The sequence below is a fragment of the Gopherus evgoodei genome, chromosome 1 (assembly GCF_007399415.2).
Source record: "Gopherus evgoodei ecotype Sinaloan lineage chromosome 1, rGopEvg1_v1.p, whole genome shotgun sequence".
NCBI lineage: Eukaryota > Metazoa > Chordata > Testudines > Testudinidae > Gopherus > Gopherus evgoodei.
Genome location: NC_044322.1, coordinates 215,091,897 through 215,110,110, shown reverse-complemented (window position 1 = coordinate 215,110,110; position 18,214 = coordinate 215,091,897). Strand labels below are relative to the sequence as shown.

The 18,214-nt window shown below is 45.5% G+C and overlaps 1 protein-coding gene across 11 annotated transcripts in view; it reads left to right on the top strand.

Annotated features, from left to right (window-relative positions):
• LOC115635895 (importin subunit alpha-5) overlaps positions 1 to 17,544 on the top strand; it is a 132,527-nt gene extending 114,983 nt beyond the window's left edge. For 4 of the 11 annotated variants that reach the window (XM_030535272.1, XM_030535215.1, XM_030535295.1 and 1 more), the window contains exons 12-15: positions 408 to 535; positions 1,204 to 1,382; positions 6,180 to 6,225; positions 7,046 to 8,139. In XM_030535272.1, coding sequence (XP_030391132.1) covers positions 408 to 535; positions 1,204 to 1,382; positions 6,180 to 6,225; positions 7,046 to 7,265 — 573 coding nt within the window. In that variant the 3' untranslated portion in view covers positions 7,266 to 8,139. The other 7 variants (XR_003996730.1, XM_030535243.1, XM_030535224.1 and 4 more) reach the window with 7 other exon arrangements.
• The last annotated feature ends 670 nt before the right edge of the window (positions 17,545 to 18,214 follow it).

The window sequence follows — 18,214 nt, the reverse complement described above, 5'->3', positions numbered from 1 at the left end:
GGGAACATCCCCACTGGGAAGACTCTGACATGAAAGATTCCAGACAGAAAAGTCAGAGCTAAGGCTGAGTTTTTCCATCCCTCAGCACTGGATTTGGGTATGCTTGTTTTTAAAAAAAAAAAAAAAAAAAAAGTGGAGTAGAATTCCAGATTTAGTTCATAGGGTTAGGTGGAAGTAGTCTCTGAATATGTGTATGGAATGAAGCAAGGGCTCCTGCCTCAATGATTTGTCATGCTGTGTTGGATTCCTAGAAAATTCCATGCAAAACATGTGGTGCCCTAGTAATCCTTAAGTTCTTTTTCTATTTCTGCGTGGTTAAACTTAATCCTTCCTCCGTCCCAATGGATGATTTTGTTGTATTTCTATTTGTAGTTGACACACTTAACTTATGTCATTTCCTTTTGCAGACCGTCATAGATGCCCACATTTTCCCAGCCCTCATAAATATTTTGCAAACAGCTGAATTTCGGACAAGGAAAGAAGCTGCTTGGGCAATAACAAATGCAACATCTGGAGGCTCTGCTGAACAGATCAAGTAAGTAGCACTGAAAATTGCTCTGAATGTTTAAATGGATGTAATGTTTATGTGAAAAGTACCATACGAAGAACCCTGGAGCTGGAAAGCCTCTTTCTTGATAACAGACAGTTGAAGTGCCCAATTTCCCTATACTGTCTCTTTCCAATGTATCTCACTCCTCTGGAGTGGTCAGAGACCACTTCTAGAGGTGAATTCAGTTATGAATTGTCCATTCAATCCTTGGCCTTGACTGAGAGTGCCCACGAGAGAACCAATTGTGAGGCTGGTGCTTGTAACAGAAATCTCTCTCCTTTCACCTTCACCTTCCAGCTCATTTTACAGAGTCCATCACAATCCAAATGTAACAACTTCCAATAAAGAACTGGAGAAGAATGGTTCAAAGGCCAGTTTCCTACCCCTGAGCCAGCCAATCCCTGGTACATTGCTCTTCTTGGTTTATGTACATGAACAAACCCTGCTCAAATGCAGTCTCACAGTTTCTACGTTTTTAAAGCTGAGCTGGTGGAGGCCCACATAGATGATACTTTACCCAAGTGAGTTAGTGTCTTACCAAGTTATTTTGGTTCTCAGTCCTCTACACTAAACACTGGACAGTATGGCCTCATAAATTACACAGGTTACCTTGATCTGAATGATTGACCATGTTTGTGTATGGTGTTTTTCAGATACTTAGTAGAACTGGGATGTATCAAACCGCTCTGTGACCTCCTTACAGTAATGGACTCAAAGATTGTGCAGGTGGCACTGAATGGGCTGGAGAACATCCTGAGGCTCGGAGAGCAGGAAGCCAAGCGCAGTGGCACTGGCATTAATCCCTACTGTGCTCTTATTGAAGAAGCATATGGTAAGAGCATAATCTCTGTAGAGGATAGGTGTTATGGCAGTAATCATGAGCGCTGTGCTTTTGAGTACTTCATTATCTCACTCATCATAACCCCCTGAAAAATAACTTTTCCATCAGTGTGCTCCATCTCCTGGTTTAGCTCTGCCCACATACAGTGTGGAGGAAGTTGTGACATAGCCATGGTACAATCTATAATAATGAGCAGTTTCACTCCTACCCTCTTACCTTGGTTGCCCTTTACACTGCTTTGTTGCTGTAGCTTCCAGTCCGGACTGATCACAAACAGCATGTAAGTCACTCCCAGCTATGTCTGTGTGTGAGCTGCAGCCAGCCAGCCCCACCTTGGCTCTTACCAGTCTTGGGTATAGTACAGGGACCCCAACTCACTCCCAATCTTAGATCCCCCCCAGAAATATATGTTCTGTACTGCCCCGCCCACTCCTAGACAATACAAGTGTGTTAAATCCATTACTTCAAGATAATAATATGCCAGTTCATTATGCCACATAGTTCATCAGACACTTCTGTTTTATCTAATCCAATATGTTTAAACTGAAAAATAAGTTTATTAACTACAGAGAGAGAGAGAGATTTGAAGTGAATACAAGCAATGAGACATAAGTCAGAAATGGTTACAAGAAAAATAAAGGTAAAACAAAACTAGTGCCTAACTTAACAAATTGTTAAATTCAAAGCAAAGTTTTTCTCACCACATGCTCTCTCAGCAGTCTTACAGGCCAAACTTCATAGATCAGGGCCCCTTCTTCTGTTTAATGGCTGCTTCCTTTTGTCCCTTCTCATGTGGTGAATTGATGGATAGAAAGAGAAAAGGGAGTCCCTTGGGGCATTTATTCCTCCTGCTTATAGTGTCAGTCCCCCTCTTGGAAAACATTTTCAGCTGAGATTCAGAAGACTGTATCTATGTGTAAGGATATTCCCTGCAAGTTTTCCCATCTGTTTGAACTCCCTTCCTGCTTGATGACTCTGTTTACTGCTTAAATTCAAATTAAGCAGAACACACATTCTCTTGTTTGAGACAGACTTGTTCGCCAACCTTAGTTTGGAATATGTGTTAATAACATTGTACGGGGAAATCTTATAACTTCATATACACTGTTGCCACATGTTTTATCAGGACAATATTGACCAGCAAATTATGAGTTTTCAGATGGTAAAGACCCATCTTATACAAAGATTATTACAATAGTGTGTAGAGTGTGGACATGGATACATTCTGTCACAGCGGTATATGCACATTTACTTTTTACTCGTTTGTGCCAATTATGGGTTCGTCTATACAGCATACTAAGTTAGGTCTCAGACTTAGATTCAAAGCTAAGCCCTCCTTCCGTCCATGCAGAAATTAGTTTGGCTTGAGCCAGTAACTCCTCTTGACTCAGTCCAGTGGACACTGCTGGGGAGGAGAGGAGAAGGGGAAGGGGGTCAGAGCCCGAATCCCACTGTGATGTGGTTCAGAGCCCAAGCATTTTGCATTGTGGATGCAGCTCAAGTCTGGGTCACCAGACTTGTCTCTGGAGAGTCTGCCAACACATCCATTGAAATCATCTGGAGCTTTACTTCCCAAACCCTTCCAATTCCAAACTCACTTCCAGGAACCGGAAGCAACTTCCTGGTTAAAAACAGCTTCATTTCCAGGTGGAGCTGCTCACCCTGAAACAGCAAAAACAGAGAAAACTCATGTGTATTTGCTGGGGCCAGCAGCAAGATGAATGCCTGCATCAAGTGCAAGGCTAGATGGCCAGAGGAATGCAGACAGATTCAGTAACCTCTGAATGAGGCAAGCAAGACATTTGACTTCGGTAAGAGCTATGAAAAATAACCTTGTATATAAAACAATATCGAGCGATGGGCAGCATTGGAAATCGATGCGGACGGCAGATCAATGCAGAGGGTGGATCAAGAGGCGGAGACGGAATACCAGAAAGTCAAGAATGCTGATGACAATTATTGGGTTATTTTACTGTCTCCTGTCCCTTTTACAAGGAATTTGGCCAGGTATAGGGAAGGCACTGAGCCCCAGGGTGCATGATGCTGCTGAGTGACAAATGGCAACCTTGTAACCCCCATGTTACAGGGACCACCTGAGGGAGAGCAAGCTTGCAGATAAAGAGCAAGAAGTCGCACGGAGATGCGACCCGTAAACGAAGAAGCCATGGTACTGGAGCAGCTACAGCACATTGTGTGTGTGTCCATACTCAGAGGACCTTTTCAGGGACAGCCCTGTGGAGCGTACCCTGCAGGACCTGGCATCGAACAAGCACCAGAGCCTGGTAAGTTTCTGGCTGCCATGTTGTTTTTATTAGTATATGATAGGGAAGGATTTCCAGCTTATGAGCCTATTAAAATTAATACAACCCAGGATTCTGGCATATTTCAGTCAGGATGGGACACATTGCCATTCCATGCTTTCCTAGGGTCCACACCCACTGCCACATTGGATCGCAATGATGAATGCAGCAAAAGGAGGAAAAATTACACAACCAGTTATGAAATTTTTACTAGTTATTCGCTGATTGGTGTATGTATATGGGTTGGTGCGCCACAATTCACAGTCTCACATACCCTCCCGTGCAGTACAGTGCATTTTATAAATCATCCGTGAACAAACTTTTCCCAGATGCCTGTGAATTGATTCCCAAAAATCTGGGCTGTTACGAGTCCAAACAAAACTGTGGTGTGTGTTTTGTCCATTGCAGGCTTTAATGCATGAGTCTAAACTACAGCAGAGCATGTAAGTCTTAGGATTCCCAATGAATGGCAGTGAGTCGGGTGTTTGCATGGATACAAGGTGTAACAAGAAGGCTGTACTGCATCTTCATGCAAATTCAGTATTCTTGTTGTTTTTTAATCACAAATTTTCACCATTTCTGGCTGGTGATGAAAGTAGACTTCTCACAGAAGAGGAACCCCAGACAGTCTGTTACGTTCCAGGATAGGGCATACTTATTAGGTCCCGCTCTATAAGTCCTGAGGACCCAGCTCCATTCTGCAATGTGGTATTTAGTCACTAGATGCTGAAATAGTTTCTTAGCACTGATGGCTATCAGTGACCTCCAGAGCTGGCCCTGCCTGACAGGATTGAACAATCATTGCTTGTAACTAGATCACTCATAAGTAATCTCCCCTCCTGCCCCGCCCCAAACTTCCCTTCATAGACTCTACCCTCCCCCCAAAAAGGGGGATATAGAAGTAATTAGAACTGAATTTTATATGTGTGTCTTAACATGATGTCTTCTGGTTTTCATTGCTGTTCCAAAGGATTTCTGAAGTGGACAGTGTTTTGTGTAAATAGAGTAGAATACAGCCCATTGATTTAAAAGTATGCATCTTTTGATGAATGAAAGTAGTAGTTGCTTTAATAAACTGCGAAATGTATTTTTTTTTTACCATGCTCAGAAAATAATGTTCTGTCTTTCTCTTTTCAATGCCATAGGCACCAGGAGCCTGGGTCTGCAGACCACCTATAGCAGGGGAAGAGAAAGAGCTGAAGATGAGCGGATAGGAGACTTGCTCAGTAAAAAAGAATCAGCGATCCAGGTCCAGGAGATCCAGCTCGACTACCAAAAAGATAAAGATGCTTCCAGGGTGGAAAGATAGAGAGAGAGAGAGGCTGCCCAGTGCAAGGAGAGAATGGCAGACAGATTTATGGAGCATGATGGCTGGTTGAGAAAGGAAGATAGAGTGCAGCAGAAGCAGATGTTCAATTACTTACTGCAGCTGATGGCTACCAGATTGCAGGCTCCACTACCAACCAGTATCTTCTGCTCCAGACCCACAGCCTGAGTCCCCTTACCACTATCGATCCCTGCAGAGCACCCATCCTTTAGAGTTAGACAATTCAGGAGGGGACTGGAGCATGTCAAAGGCAAACATTGGCACACTGAACAGACAGATGCACCTTGTGCACTCATCCTCTCCTGTTCAGGTGCATTTTGCACATCCAAAATGTTCCAGAAAGGCCAAGATGGACCTTTTGAGTGGGTTTTTTAGGGTCAAAGTTAGGTTATACTATTGTGCTGCACACTATAATGGCAGCTGGTCTGCATTACTGATTGTTGCAACATTTAAATACCTGTGTGAAATAAAATGTTGGATTTGCACATAAAACGACCAGAACAAATATTTATTATATGCAATGATAACAGGGGCACAAACCTTTAATGTATGTCATCTCATACCCAAGGTCAAAGTTTCATAATAAAAATTTACAAATTGTCATTACGATAATTCATAAACTGTCCATGACAGTACATTGCCAGTTTGATAAAATGCATAACATACCTTCATACACTTCATAAACGTCTTTACAGAACTCATGATACACAGTACCTACGTATTTACAAAAATATCACACGCACAACTTCATATGGCATTTCATTCCCCCTCATGAATTATGTGGGTGCACAAAGCCTTCCTGATTTCCATTGTGCATCTGGATCCAGCACCAGTCATGACAGGTGCACTGTCGGCTGTATATACCAGTTCAGATATTCTGAAATGTCCTGAGTCCGCTCCTGGCAAAAAGGCTCCCCCTTCTCCTCACAAATATTATAGCATAAGAATGGCAATACTGGGTCAGGCCAATGGTCCGTCTAGCCCAGTATCCTGTCTTCCAACAGTGTAGGGCACAGCATGCCACAATAATTCAGACTGTATTAATGACACTGGCAGCCAATTATTTGGAGGCAGCACCATGGATTTCAGTCTGTCAATGCACATTCTATCACCAACCGACAGCAATTGAGTGTGCAATTAAACCGTTTTTTTTTTTGCCAGATCCTCTGAAATTTGGGCAGGGCTGTATAAGCCATGGCAACAAAGGGTAAGCAACTCCTAGAATAACAGTGGGGACAGTAATTTATTTATAACATGTTATTTGGTGGGAATATATCCTAGTTTTCTCCATAAGGTAAAGTCCTGATCTCTGGAACACCCTGGCATCATGCACGCTGCTAGTGTATCCCATGTTTAGTGTCCATGAATCTGCCCCTGTGGTCAACTGCTAATGGTTGGAGGAGTAGTATCCTTTGTGGCATAGCCGCTCCTTGCAGTGGGCAAACGATAGGCACATGAATCCCATCAGTGGCCCATGAGTTTGAAAACCCCGTTCTCTGAAAACCAGCAGTTATTTCAGGAATGTTTCTTATGCTCACTGCCTTTGGGTAAATCACACTCCTGATGGACTCTCAACAATCCCCACAGATGAATTGCCAACTCCAAACTGGTTAGCCATGGAACTGGAGCAGTCTGGGGTAGCCAGCTTCCAGATGGCTAGTGACCTGCTTCTGGTCTAGCATGGCTGCCCATATGTGGGTGTCCTTGTGCTGGAAGGCAGAGACAAGCTAATTGCAAACCTCCAGAAATGTCCACTTTTTCATGCAAAAGTTCTGGACCCACTACTGGTCATCCCAGGTCTGCATGACAATGTGACCCCACCTGTCTCTGCTGGTGGCTCTGCTCCAGAAGTGCCAGTCTATGCAGAGTGAGTCTGCAGCTAAGGCGAAAGGAGACGTGAGCAGCATAAGCTGGCTTGGGGCTGGCGTGTCAGTATCCTCCTACGAGAGGTGCCTTCCACAGCTCAAAACCTGCCACTGAAAAGTCCATCAGCATCTTGCAGATGCTTTGCCTGTGTCTCGAAATAGGACTGAGAGCATGAGAGAGAGAAGTTCTTCCACCTGGGTGGAATCCACGATGGCTCCTGGCTGCAGGAAGAGTGCAGACACAAAATGGCTTGTCTGGATGCGCTCCTGGGCTAAAACCACTCAAAACACTTCCAGCCAGCTCCCACAGGATGGGCAGACAAGTTCTTCCACAACCCATTATAGAAAAAAACACAAACATCTTAGGCTGATGAAGGCATAGGAGCCTGGGGATACGATAGTATATGCTTACAGAAGCTGAAGTTCTGAGTCAGGTCATGTGCAGTATGGATGCTCCAGCATGGTTATCAGGCCCAAATGCAAACGCTCAAGCATGGGCTTGGAAACACGAGCCCACAAGCCTGGGTCCCATAGATCTGGGCTTCATGTCTTGGGTAGACATACCCTACGAGTTTTGATGGTGGCACTCAACAGCAATATTTTTCCTTCAGAGCAGACACAGTTCAGGATCTCTGCTCTGCTTATTTAATCCTACAGTTACAAGGCCTCTTTTGTTTATTCTAACCTCCTCCCACTTCTGATCTGTGAAATCCAGGCAGAAAAACAACTCCCTGCCTTGCTTATAGCATAGCTTATGATCTGCTGCTCTTATTGGGGGTTCCTGGCTGGTGCTGATACCACTTGATCCTGGTGCTGTAGTAACAGCTCCTTAGATTCAGTGTGGCATAGTCTCTGTCACCCTTCAGCTGTCTTCCTTTTGGGGGGATCCTGGTACCTTCTAGCTCAGGTCCAGACATCTCTTGTCTGCAACTGATTCCTCACCCCCTGAGCAATGGTGAGAGAGATTCCGGGGTGTGACTGTCTCTTACAGTTGTGGGAGGGTAGGGATGGGGAGGGCCTGTAAATTACCTGGCCTTTAATACCAGCTCTCTGCTTTTGGGTCCTTCCATACACCCTCCTTTTCCACAAAAACAATGAGGAGTCCAGTCCATACACCCTCCTTTTCCATGTGCCTTTGTTCAGGCAGTGCCAGATATTCTCGTTTTCTTCCTATTCCCTCAGGCTCAGAGGGACAGTGGGGTAAAAAAAAAAAAGGGGGAGGAGGAGGATCTGGGGAACTACAGGAACTTCCAGTCCCTGGAAAAATCATGGAGCAGGTCCTCAAGGAATCAATTCTGAAGCACTTAGAGGAGACGAAAGTGATCAGAAACAGCATGGATTCACCAAGGACAAGTCATGCTTGACTAACCTAATTGCCTTGCATGTTAAGATAACTGGCTCTATGGATGAAGGGGAAGCAGTGAATATGTTATTCCTTGACTGTAGCAAAGCTTTTGGTACATCTCCCACAGTATCCTTGCTAGAAAGTTAAAGAAGTATGGGCTGGCTGAATGGACCATAAGGTGCATAGAAAGCTGGCTAGATCATTGGGTTCAAAAAGTAGTGATCACTGGCTCCATGGCTAGTTGGCAGCCGGTATCAAGCGCAGTGCCACAAGGGTCGGTCTTGGAGCTGGTTTTGTTCAATATATTCATTAATGATCTGGAGGATGGTGTGGACTGCACCCTCAGCAAGTTTGCAGATGACACTAAACTGGGAGGAGTGGTAGATACGCTGGAGGGTAGGGATAGGATACAGAGGGACCTAGACAGAGGATGGGGCTAAAATAAATCTGATGAGGTTCAAGAAGGACAACGAGCAGAGTCCTGCACTTAGGACGGAAGAATTCTATGCACTGCTACAGGCTGGGGACCGAGCAGCTAGGCAGTAGTTCTGCAGAAAAGGGCCTAGGGGTTACAGTGGACGAGAAGCTGGATATGAGTCAACAGTGTGCCCTGTTGCCAAGAAGGTCTAATGGCATTTTGGGCTGTGTAAGTAGGAGCATTGCCAGCAGATCAAGGAACATGATCATTCCCCTCTATTCGGCATTCGTGAGGCCTCATCTCGAGTCAAGTTTTAGGTGCCACAATACAAGAAGGATGTGAAAAAATTGGCAAGAGTCCAGCAGAGGGCTATAAAAATGATTAGGGGGCTGGAGCACATGACTTATAAGGAGAGGCTGTGGGAACTGGGATTATTTAATTTGCTGAAGAGAAGAATGAGGGGGAATTTGATAGCTGCTTTCAACTACCTGAAAGGGGGTTCCAATGAGGATGGCTCTAGACTGTTGTCAGTGGTAGCAGATGACAGAACAAGGAGTAATGGTCTCAGGTTGCAGTGGGGGAGGTTTAAGTTGGATATTAGGAAAAACGTTTTCACTAAGAAGGTGGTGAAGCACTGGAATGGGTTACCTAGGGAAGTGGGTCTAAGGAATCTCCTTCCTTAGAGGTTTTTATGGTCAGGCTTGACAAAGCCCTGGCTGGAATGATTTAGTTGGGGGTTGGTCCTGCTTTGAGCAGGGGGTTGGACTAGATGATCTCCTGAGGTCCCTTCCGACCCTGATATGATTATATGATTCTACTACTGTGTGCCCGCTTACCTCCCTATCAGATTGAAGGTGTTCATGTACTTCCATGAGGCTCTTCATTCCATGTCTTTTTCATCAATTGCATGAGGTCAAGGTCCCTCTTCCATCCAGCCTTCTGCTCTGACTTGGTGCATTCTACATTTTCTGCCTTGAATCTCCTTCCCCTTTAGATTCCTCTGTACTCCCTAACAGGATGTCTAAAACATCCTCAAAAACATTGAAATGCCAACACTCCAAAGGGGCAAAGGCATGTCCTTAGAGGATGGAGAACTCACCCCACTCCTCTGAGGCTGATACTAGTGAAGAGCAGGCTTTGATCCAAATGACCTGAGGGTGCTGATGGACAGGGTGCAAAGCACCCTAGATAGCTTGGAGGATGCATGAAGCACTATTGTGCTTCCTGGAAAAGGGCTCTCTTTCTGCCTGGAACACAGTCACTTCCAGTATGTGATATTTTTCTTTTAGCCTATTCTCTTTTCTGAGGTTCTTGGAAAATAATATGGGCACACTCACAATACCTGTCAGTGGGGGGGAAAGGATCCATATTTTCCAATATTTAGCCAATATTTAGTATTCCTGGATGCCTTCCTGGTGACATAAATGGGTAGTTTTGGTGCCTCAAGTTTGGTGTTAGGAAAAAAGTTCCCTGACCCTTTACTCTACTGGGCAATCCATTTCCGTACCAGCCAGGGCTTAGTACTACTTCCATCTGACAAGTCTGGAGTTGCCTCCGTTGGGTTTCTGGATTGTCAGAATTGGGTTTAGAGAATTTGGACCATTCTAATTGAACCAGATCACAGATGATTCGGTATATCCACATTAATTGTGTTAATCCAACGTTAAGGGCATCTACAGGTTTGTTTTGTCTCCATATTAGTACTATTCTAATTGGTTTCCAGTGCAGTGCTTGTCTTTTAGTTCCTGGCAAGTCTCTGAGAATCTGAGTGTCATCTGTGTATTTCTGGCATTTTACTTCATGCTGTTTCCCTGCCTCTTAGCATTAAATGCTGAATCCCACAGGTGAGCGATTTGAAGTTGAAGGAGTTGATGCCCATCAGGACAGTCTGGATGAAACCAAAGAGAAACAGTTGAACACATCACATGCAGTTCCACTAATCCCTGCCATATTTCTGAGACTGAACAGCAGGATTCCATAGACAACTGTATTAATTGCTTTGAAGAGGTCCAGCCATATGAATGTGCATATCTGGCCCTTATCCTTGATCCTCTTCAATCTGTCATCATCAGTATCTTTTTTTTGCCTGAGGCCTGACTGGTAATGGTCCAGGATATTAATAGCATGTAGATGAAGTTGGAGGCAATCTTTGCTGAGCTTCTCAGCTTATTTATTAGTAGTGCTTAAGTACTATGGTGATGGACTCTATAAAATGCTAAGATAAATGAAACTGGGATATTAAATACTGAGTGATAGCTGGAGAGCTCAGTTGTGTTGAGCAATAATTTCTTAAACAATAGCTGGATTGTGGCCTACTTAGGGAAAGGCTGTACTCAGAGAGGGGGCGGGTATCATCTTATAGAATTGTAGGAATATAGGGCTGAAAGGGAACTTGACAAATCATCAAGTCTAGCCCCCTGCATTGAGACAGGACCAAGTAAACCTAGGCCATTCCTGACAGATTATCCACCTGTACTTAAAAACCTCTAGCGACGGGGATTCCACAGCCTCCCTTGGAAGCCTGTTCCAGAGCTTAACTACCCTTCTAGTTTGAAAGTTTTTCCTAATATCTAACCTAAATCTCCCCTGCTGCAGATTAATTCCATTGCTGCTTCTCCTACCTTCAGTGGACTTAGAGAATAGCTGATTCCCATCCTCTTTTTAACAACTCTCAACATATTTGAAGACTGTTATCAGGTCCCCAATCAGACTTCTTTCATCAACTAAATGTGCCCAGGTTTTTACCTTTCCCCATAGGCCAAGTTTTCTAAACCTTTTATCATTCTGTTGCTCTCCAGTTAGTCCACATTTCTCTTAAGTGTGGTGCCCAGAATTGGACATAGGTGGAGTCACCTGTCCTTGTCAATGTATGAGAGTCAGTTTGTTTCAGTGTGTCTTTTGTATGAATGTAAACCAATGAGGGCTCCACACATAAGGCAGATGTGGCCACACAGGTTTGCCACAGTCTGCTTTCTTTGCTCACTCTTCTCTTTGCCTTTTTCTGTTCTGCTATTCTCATCCTGATCTGGCAGCAGCTTCTCATCTGTTTGGATTAACTTGGGCAACTTTTAGATGAACTTTGAGAGTTTCCTTATATTGTTTTTACATTGGCCTGCCAGTATACGTGCTCCCTTTTTCAACTGTCCATAAAATATGGCTTTAGGGGATCACATATCATCCATCCACAAAGTGACCAGCCCAGCAAAGCTGTGCCTGTATGATTCGGGATTCAACACTGATCATGCAGTACTGGTCCAGGACTTTGATGTTTGGTATCCTGTTCTGCCCGCTTGATGTTACAGATTCTTATCCGTCTGCAGACAGTGCTTCTGAAAATGCTGTAGTGGCTTCCAGACTACTAGGCCTGATTTTGTCATGCCTCTATGTGCAATGCACATTTTTAATACTGCCCTGGGGAACTGTCCCTCTGCTTAGCTGCTTTCCCTGCTTGCCCAGTTCCTGGGGAAGAGCAGCTAATTAGACCTAGTGCAGAAAACAGCCAGAGTTTTCCTCTGGAACCAATACCATTCTCAGAAGAGAGGAGGAGGAAGCAGAAAGAGCCCAGCAGCTCTGCTCCCTTCTCCTCCCTCTCCTGTGAATGATGGGACAGATCCTCGGTTCCTCTTCTGGTCTGGGAAGTGGGAGAAGGGGACCACCACTGCAGTCCTCCCATGGCTGGGAGAGGGAAGTGAAGTACCCAGGAGGAGCAGAGGTGAGGCTGTTTGGGGCAGAACTGATGAGTGGGGGAATGGAGGGAGCAGAACTGATGTGGGGACAGCATTGATTTGGGTGTTGGTTAACAGAATTAATTGCTGAGCTGGAGGACAGGCAGGTGAGAAGGTGATAGACCCACACACACTTTTTTTCAGGTCACTTTAAACACTGTTTGCAGTAGTTCAGCTGCATTATACATGCAGAGTAATGGGTCCAGCACACAGAAGCACTGTGTGAACACTACTACAGCAGGCATACTCCCGACACAGTCTAATCATGAAAATGTTTCCAGGCTTTGCTATTCAGATCCTCAGAGCTTTACCTCGTGATCTGATGTGCAATGGGAGACAAAGAACCTATGTAACAGAACCTGGTCTTTTTGGTTGTGGTGGAAGAGAGAAGAGCTGCTGCAATGGAGCTCTTTCTGGAGGTGCAGAAGCTTGTTCTCTCTAGTGTAGAGGTGGGCAAACTACAGCCCGCGGGCCACATCTGGTCCGCAGGACCATCCTGCCCGGCCTCCAAGCTCCTGGCCCAGGAGGCTAGCCCTGGCCCCTCCCCTGCTCTCTCCCTCCCCCGCAGCTTCAGCTTGCTTGCTCCACCACCTGCACGGCTGTGAGCTCCTGGAGCAGCGCAGCTGCAGAGCCTGGCCTGACCCACTGCTTTGTGCTGCGCGATGGCCCGGCTGTAGCACTGCCAGCCACCGGTGCTCCAGGCAGTGTGGTAAGGGGGCACAGAGCAGGGGCATTAGACAGAGGGCAGGGGAGTTTGGGGTGGTGGTCAGGGGGTGGGGGTGTGGATATGGGGTGGGGGGAAACAGGGTTGAATGGGGGCAGAGGTCCTGGGGGGCAGTCAAGGAGGAGGAGGGGTTGGATGGAGCTGCAGGGGGCAATCAGGGGACAGGGAGAAGGGGTGGTTGGATGGGGTAGGGGTCCCGGGGGTGTGTGTCAGGAATTAGAGGAGGGGTTGGATGGGGCAGCGGGGGTCAGGGAGGGGCAGATAGGAGGTGGGGGCTGGGCCACAACCCTCTCCCCTAACAGGCCTTCCATACAATTTATGAAACCCGATGCGGCCCTCAGGCCAAAAAGTTTGCCTACCCCTGCTCTAGCAGGTGGGATGGGGAGAGCATGTGTGTCTGTCCTGGATTGACCTGTGCTTCTTGTTTGCTTCTTTCCCATATAGGCCTGGATAAGATTGAATTCTTGCAGAGCCATGAGAACCAGGATATCTATCAGAAGGCCTTTGATCTGATTGAGCACTACTTTGGGTCAGAGGACGAGGACAGCAGTATTGCCCCACAAGTAGATCTCAGCCAGCAGCAGTACATCTTCCAGCAGTGTGAGGCTCCCATGGAGGGCTTCCAGCTCTGAGGTGCCCCATGCTATCTGTTCCTCCACCCAGACAGTCCTCATGTAAAGCCTTGAATCACCTTTGGAGTGTTTCCATAACCCCTTACTGTCCCCATCTACCTGAGTTCCCTTCCATATTCTTCCTTGGGTGCCTCCTTGGATGCCTTTCTGAGCTGCATTCAGCCCTGACATAAAATGTGTCAGATTAAATACTTTGCTTTATGTGCCAGCCTGGGCATTGGCATATGGAATGCTTCACAGATATTGGAGTAAACTCTGTCCCCTGCAACTACAGCCTCCAGTGGACATGCTTCCTAGTTACTAGGCACATTGAACACAACTGCACCTGTCCCGTTACAAAACTGAGCTCCCATCTGGACACCACAGGCCACTTTGGAGATCTGGACTCTCTCATTCTCTCCTCTCAACCCAAAAAGGACTTGTGAGTAGGTCAGTCTTATCACCTCCCTAAAAGTGACTTTTGTAACTGGCTTCTAAAATGGAGAAACTACCACACTGCCCCATCCCTAACACAATGTGGCCTCTTTGTTAAAGTTGAATGCTTCCTAACTTCATGCTTCTGTTTCTGGTCCTCACAAGCTTAGTCACAGATGATATATCTCTACGCACTCATCCACCTTTTACATTTTTCTGTTCTGCATAACTTGAACTGGTTTCTGTTCTGTAAATTACCTTTTGATGTAAAATCTTAGCGTGCTAAACTGTCAGCGCGAGGAAGACTCTGTAGTGATAGGTCTCCTGACTACTTGCAGTCTCATGAGGTAGAGTTTCCTGTTTAAAATACCAGCCCACCCCATAAAATAGAAACCTCCTGATCAAGGTCTGTTTAACAAATATACTGTGATACTACATCCCATCTTTCCATTTTCCCCTCACTACTCTCATGACCCCAGATGAATTAGCATGGAATACATGGTTCCTGTAGGCCACACTTGTAAGGCATTGCTGAATGCGTGACTGCAGTAATTTACAGCTGTAGTCCGCCCCTCTGCTAGCAGCATGTTTTTGACTCTGCAGCCTGCTTGGATCACAAGCATCTAATGCAAAGGTGGTAATTCAATTTCTGAATGTAATGGATTCATTGGGCTACATTCTCTCAAGCCATTTGGGAAGCTTTTGGAATACACCTTTTCCCCAGAGTAAACGTTTCAAAAGTTGCCCCTACTGCAGTGTCATGCATCTGTGGTAAATCCTATTGGCAGAACTGTCTACAAGATCCTTCTTATGGCTTCATTCAATGACAAGCCCCTGCAAGAGCTTCAACCACTCACAAGGTACAGGTTTAAAAAAAGCATTTATCAAACTGCTGAAAGACCAAAGCTTTAACTCTGTGTGACCCCTTCTTTAAACATAGTCTTCATTAGAACCTGTGCTTTAGGATGGAAACTGATCTGTGAGGGCACTGAAGAAAGCCACCTGTTGCCTCCCTTTCGAATCCAATCAGCCGCCACCTTCCCTGTTACTTTCTCTAGTGCTGCTTTGTGCTCAAGGAACATTTACTGCACTTGACCTATAAATTGACTTCAATTCTTTGTAATTTTAAAGGTTAAATTAGGTGATTAATTTAAAAACAAAACAGAACCCCTCTGTGTTGCCGTTACATCATATGATAAATAACTTTTTCTCTTTCTTGAAAGGTAACTTGAACTGTTTCTCTTTCTAGAAGCACTGATTAGTAGCAAAATCTTGTTTTGTCATTTGGAATTTTTGTGCTAGATTTTAAATGTAAATTACCAATAACGTCATTTCTTTAGAATTTGTTTAAAATCATGTACTTTTTTTTGGATGGTATGAAAATGCTACATATTTTGTAAACAAGTCTAGGCAAAGTGTGTGTATATATTGTGTATATATAGATGTATTATTCTATATGTATACACACACGCACATACGCACATACTGTGTGTTTTTTCTCCCCCAGGCTAGTGAAAACAATGTGGTGCATTATTGTATATCCTTGCCCTTCCCTCCGCCACCCTAAGGAAATAATGACAGTTGCCTCTAAATAAGTGAATTAAAACAAAGTCCAAACTGAGTGGCTTGCCTTTCTATGCAAGGAACCTGGCTAGTGTTTCTTTTACTTATGCCAGTGGATGTGTGAATTCAGAGCAGAAAGGGATCCATTTTTAATGGGCAGCAACATAGTCTAGTGCATGGAGAATCAGGACTCTTGGGTTCTGTTCCCAGTTCTATCATGTAGTATGTGTAGCCTTGGGGAAGTTACTTTATCTGTTTGCACCTCTCTTTATCCATCTGTAAATGGAGGTACGCCCGTTAGAGATCCTTATCCAAGTACCTTCATCAGCTTATGATCTTATTTCAGCTCTGCCTCACTCTTTGGCCTTGCCACTATTGCTCATCTTCTAACAGTCTCGGTGCTTTAAGCTGGGCCCCACTTCACAGAAGGGAGAACGCAGAGCTGCCAAATGTCACACATCTGGTAACTGTCCTCATCCCTGCAGCTCAGCCTGTCACACACTTGACTGAGCTACAGGCATGAGCTGCATTTTCTCCTCCAGCCACTAAAAGCTGCTGTGGAACCTGGCAGGAAACTAGGCCCCTACTTGATCCAAGCAAGAAAGGAGCAGCAAAGGTGGCAGTGGTTGTGGTGAGTGGTTGGCAGGGACAGAAGGTGAGGGGGCCTCAAAACTACCCACACGCTTCAGCCAGCATCCTATCTCCTTGCTGGAGCACGGGCCCTCCAGCTCACGTCTTTTTAAGACCTTCTGTGCCATTTAATCTGTTCCAGGACCAGCACAAGGGTCCATCAGTGCCATCTGGAGTGCGTTTGCCAGGGGGACCCTATGCCATCTTTAGCAATAGGACAGTCTTTTCCCTCTCAAATGCTTGGGTCCTGGAAGGATGGTACACTCCGGCTGTATATGTGGCCATAGGCACAGGACTCCTGAATTCATGCCTGATATAGGCAGCATGGTTCAAACCTTTAGTTCTTCCATAGCATATAGTTCTGGAAGACATCTGCCATCTGCAGCCAGACTGGGTTATGGGGCATGTGTTGTGGATGAATATTTTACTACTTAAGGTAAATGTGACCCTGAATCTCGCTATGGACCAAAGAGCCAGATAGATATGAAATAGCATTCTGCAGATGGTCTGTGCTCGCCTCAATCACTCTTGATTTAGAGTTGTAGGCCCAGATAAGAGATTTTGTTGGGGTTTATTGAGGGGGCCTCCCATCAGCCAAACCAAATATCTAGGCCAGAAACCCACTTTCCAGGTCTTAACCATGGGTTGTTGAGTAACACTGCCCTGGAAGCCATCACAGTAGGAGAGAGACTATCTTGTTTGAAGACCACATCTGGAAACATGGATTCCTTCATTACCCCCATAAGAAACATGGAGTTTACTTTACTTGTGCTGATGCTCAGGCGCCTGCAAAAACAACACTAAATCAGCAACAGTTCAGAGGAGGAGCATAAGGACAACCCTAGGCCCAGCCTTTGTTTGAAATTCTAGAATCCAACCAGGACTAGAATAATGTAAATATAAAATGGTAACATCTTCTACGTTAACATTAATTGTCTGTAAACTAAAATTGGCTGTGCATTATTTTTGTCAGATATGAGAAAACATATTGGTATGACTACTTGTGTTTCAGAAAAACAATAAAATAAACTTTATATCCTCAGCTGAAGGTAGGCATGTTGGTTTTACATACGTTAGGCTGGTACAATTAAATGTTGATTTTACATAAACATCAAATCAAATTCATTTATCATGTCTTAAAGGTAAACTATTTTAGACACTTTTATTGCAGGGTTGTGTAAAAGAGAAACAAATAAAACCCTTAAACCCAGGGGTTGCAGCACACCCATAATTTCTTGTCAACTCATTGAATTATTGCTCTGTAGGTGGTGTTCCCATAAGGGTAGATTGAAACTATGAACCTTGGGTGCCTGAAGATCCAGGCCATGTGGGTTTTTGCTCTTTTTGGCTTTAGAATGTGCAGGTTTCCAATGAACAGGGAGGCCCTAGGTCAAGTGGGCAAACTTTTTGGCCTGAGGTCCACATTGGAGTTCTGAAACTGTATGGAGGGCCAGGTAGGGAAAGCTGTGCCTCCCCGAACAGCCTGGTCCCTGCCCCCTATCCGGTCCTTCCCACCCTGACTGCCCCCCTCAGAACCTCTGACCCATCCAACCTCCCTGTTCCTTGTCCCCTGACCACCCCCTCCCTGGACCCCCCACTTCTAACTGCCCCCCCCGAAACTCTCCCCCTTGTCCAACCTCCCCTCCTCCCTGTCCCCTGACTGCTCCACCCCCTGAAAGGCCCCCCGGGATTCCCATGCCTATCCAACCGCCACGTGCTCCCTGTCCCCTGACTGCCCGCCAGGACCCCCTGCCCCTTATCCAAACCCCCCGCTCCCCACCCCGTTACCATGCCGCTCAGAGCACCAGGACAGGCTGATGGCTCTTGCAGCCATGCTGCCCAGAGGGCTGGCAGCACAGAGAGCTGAGGCTGTGGGGGAG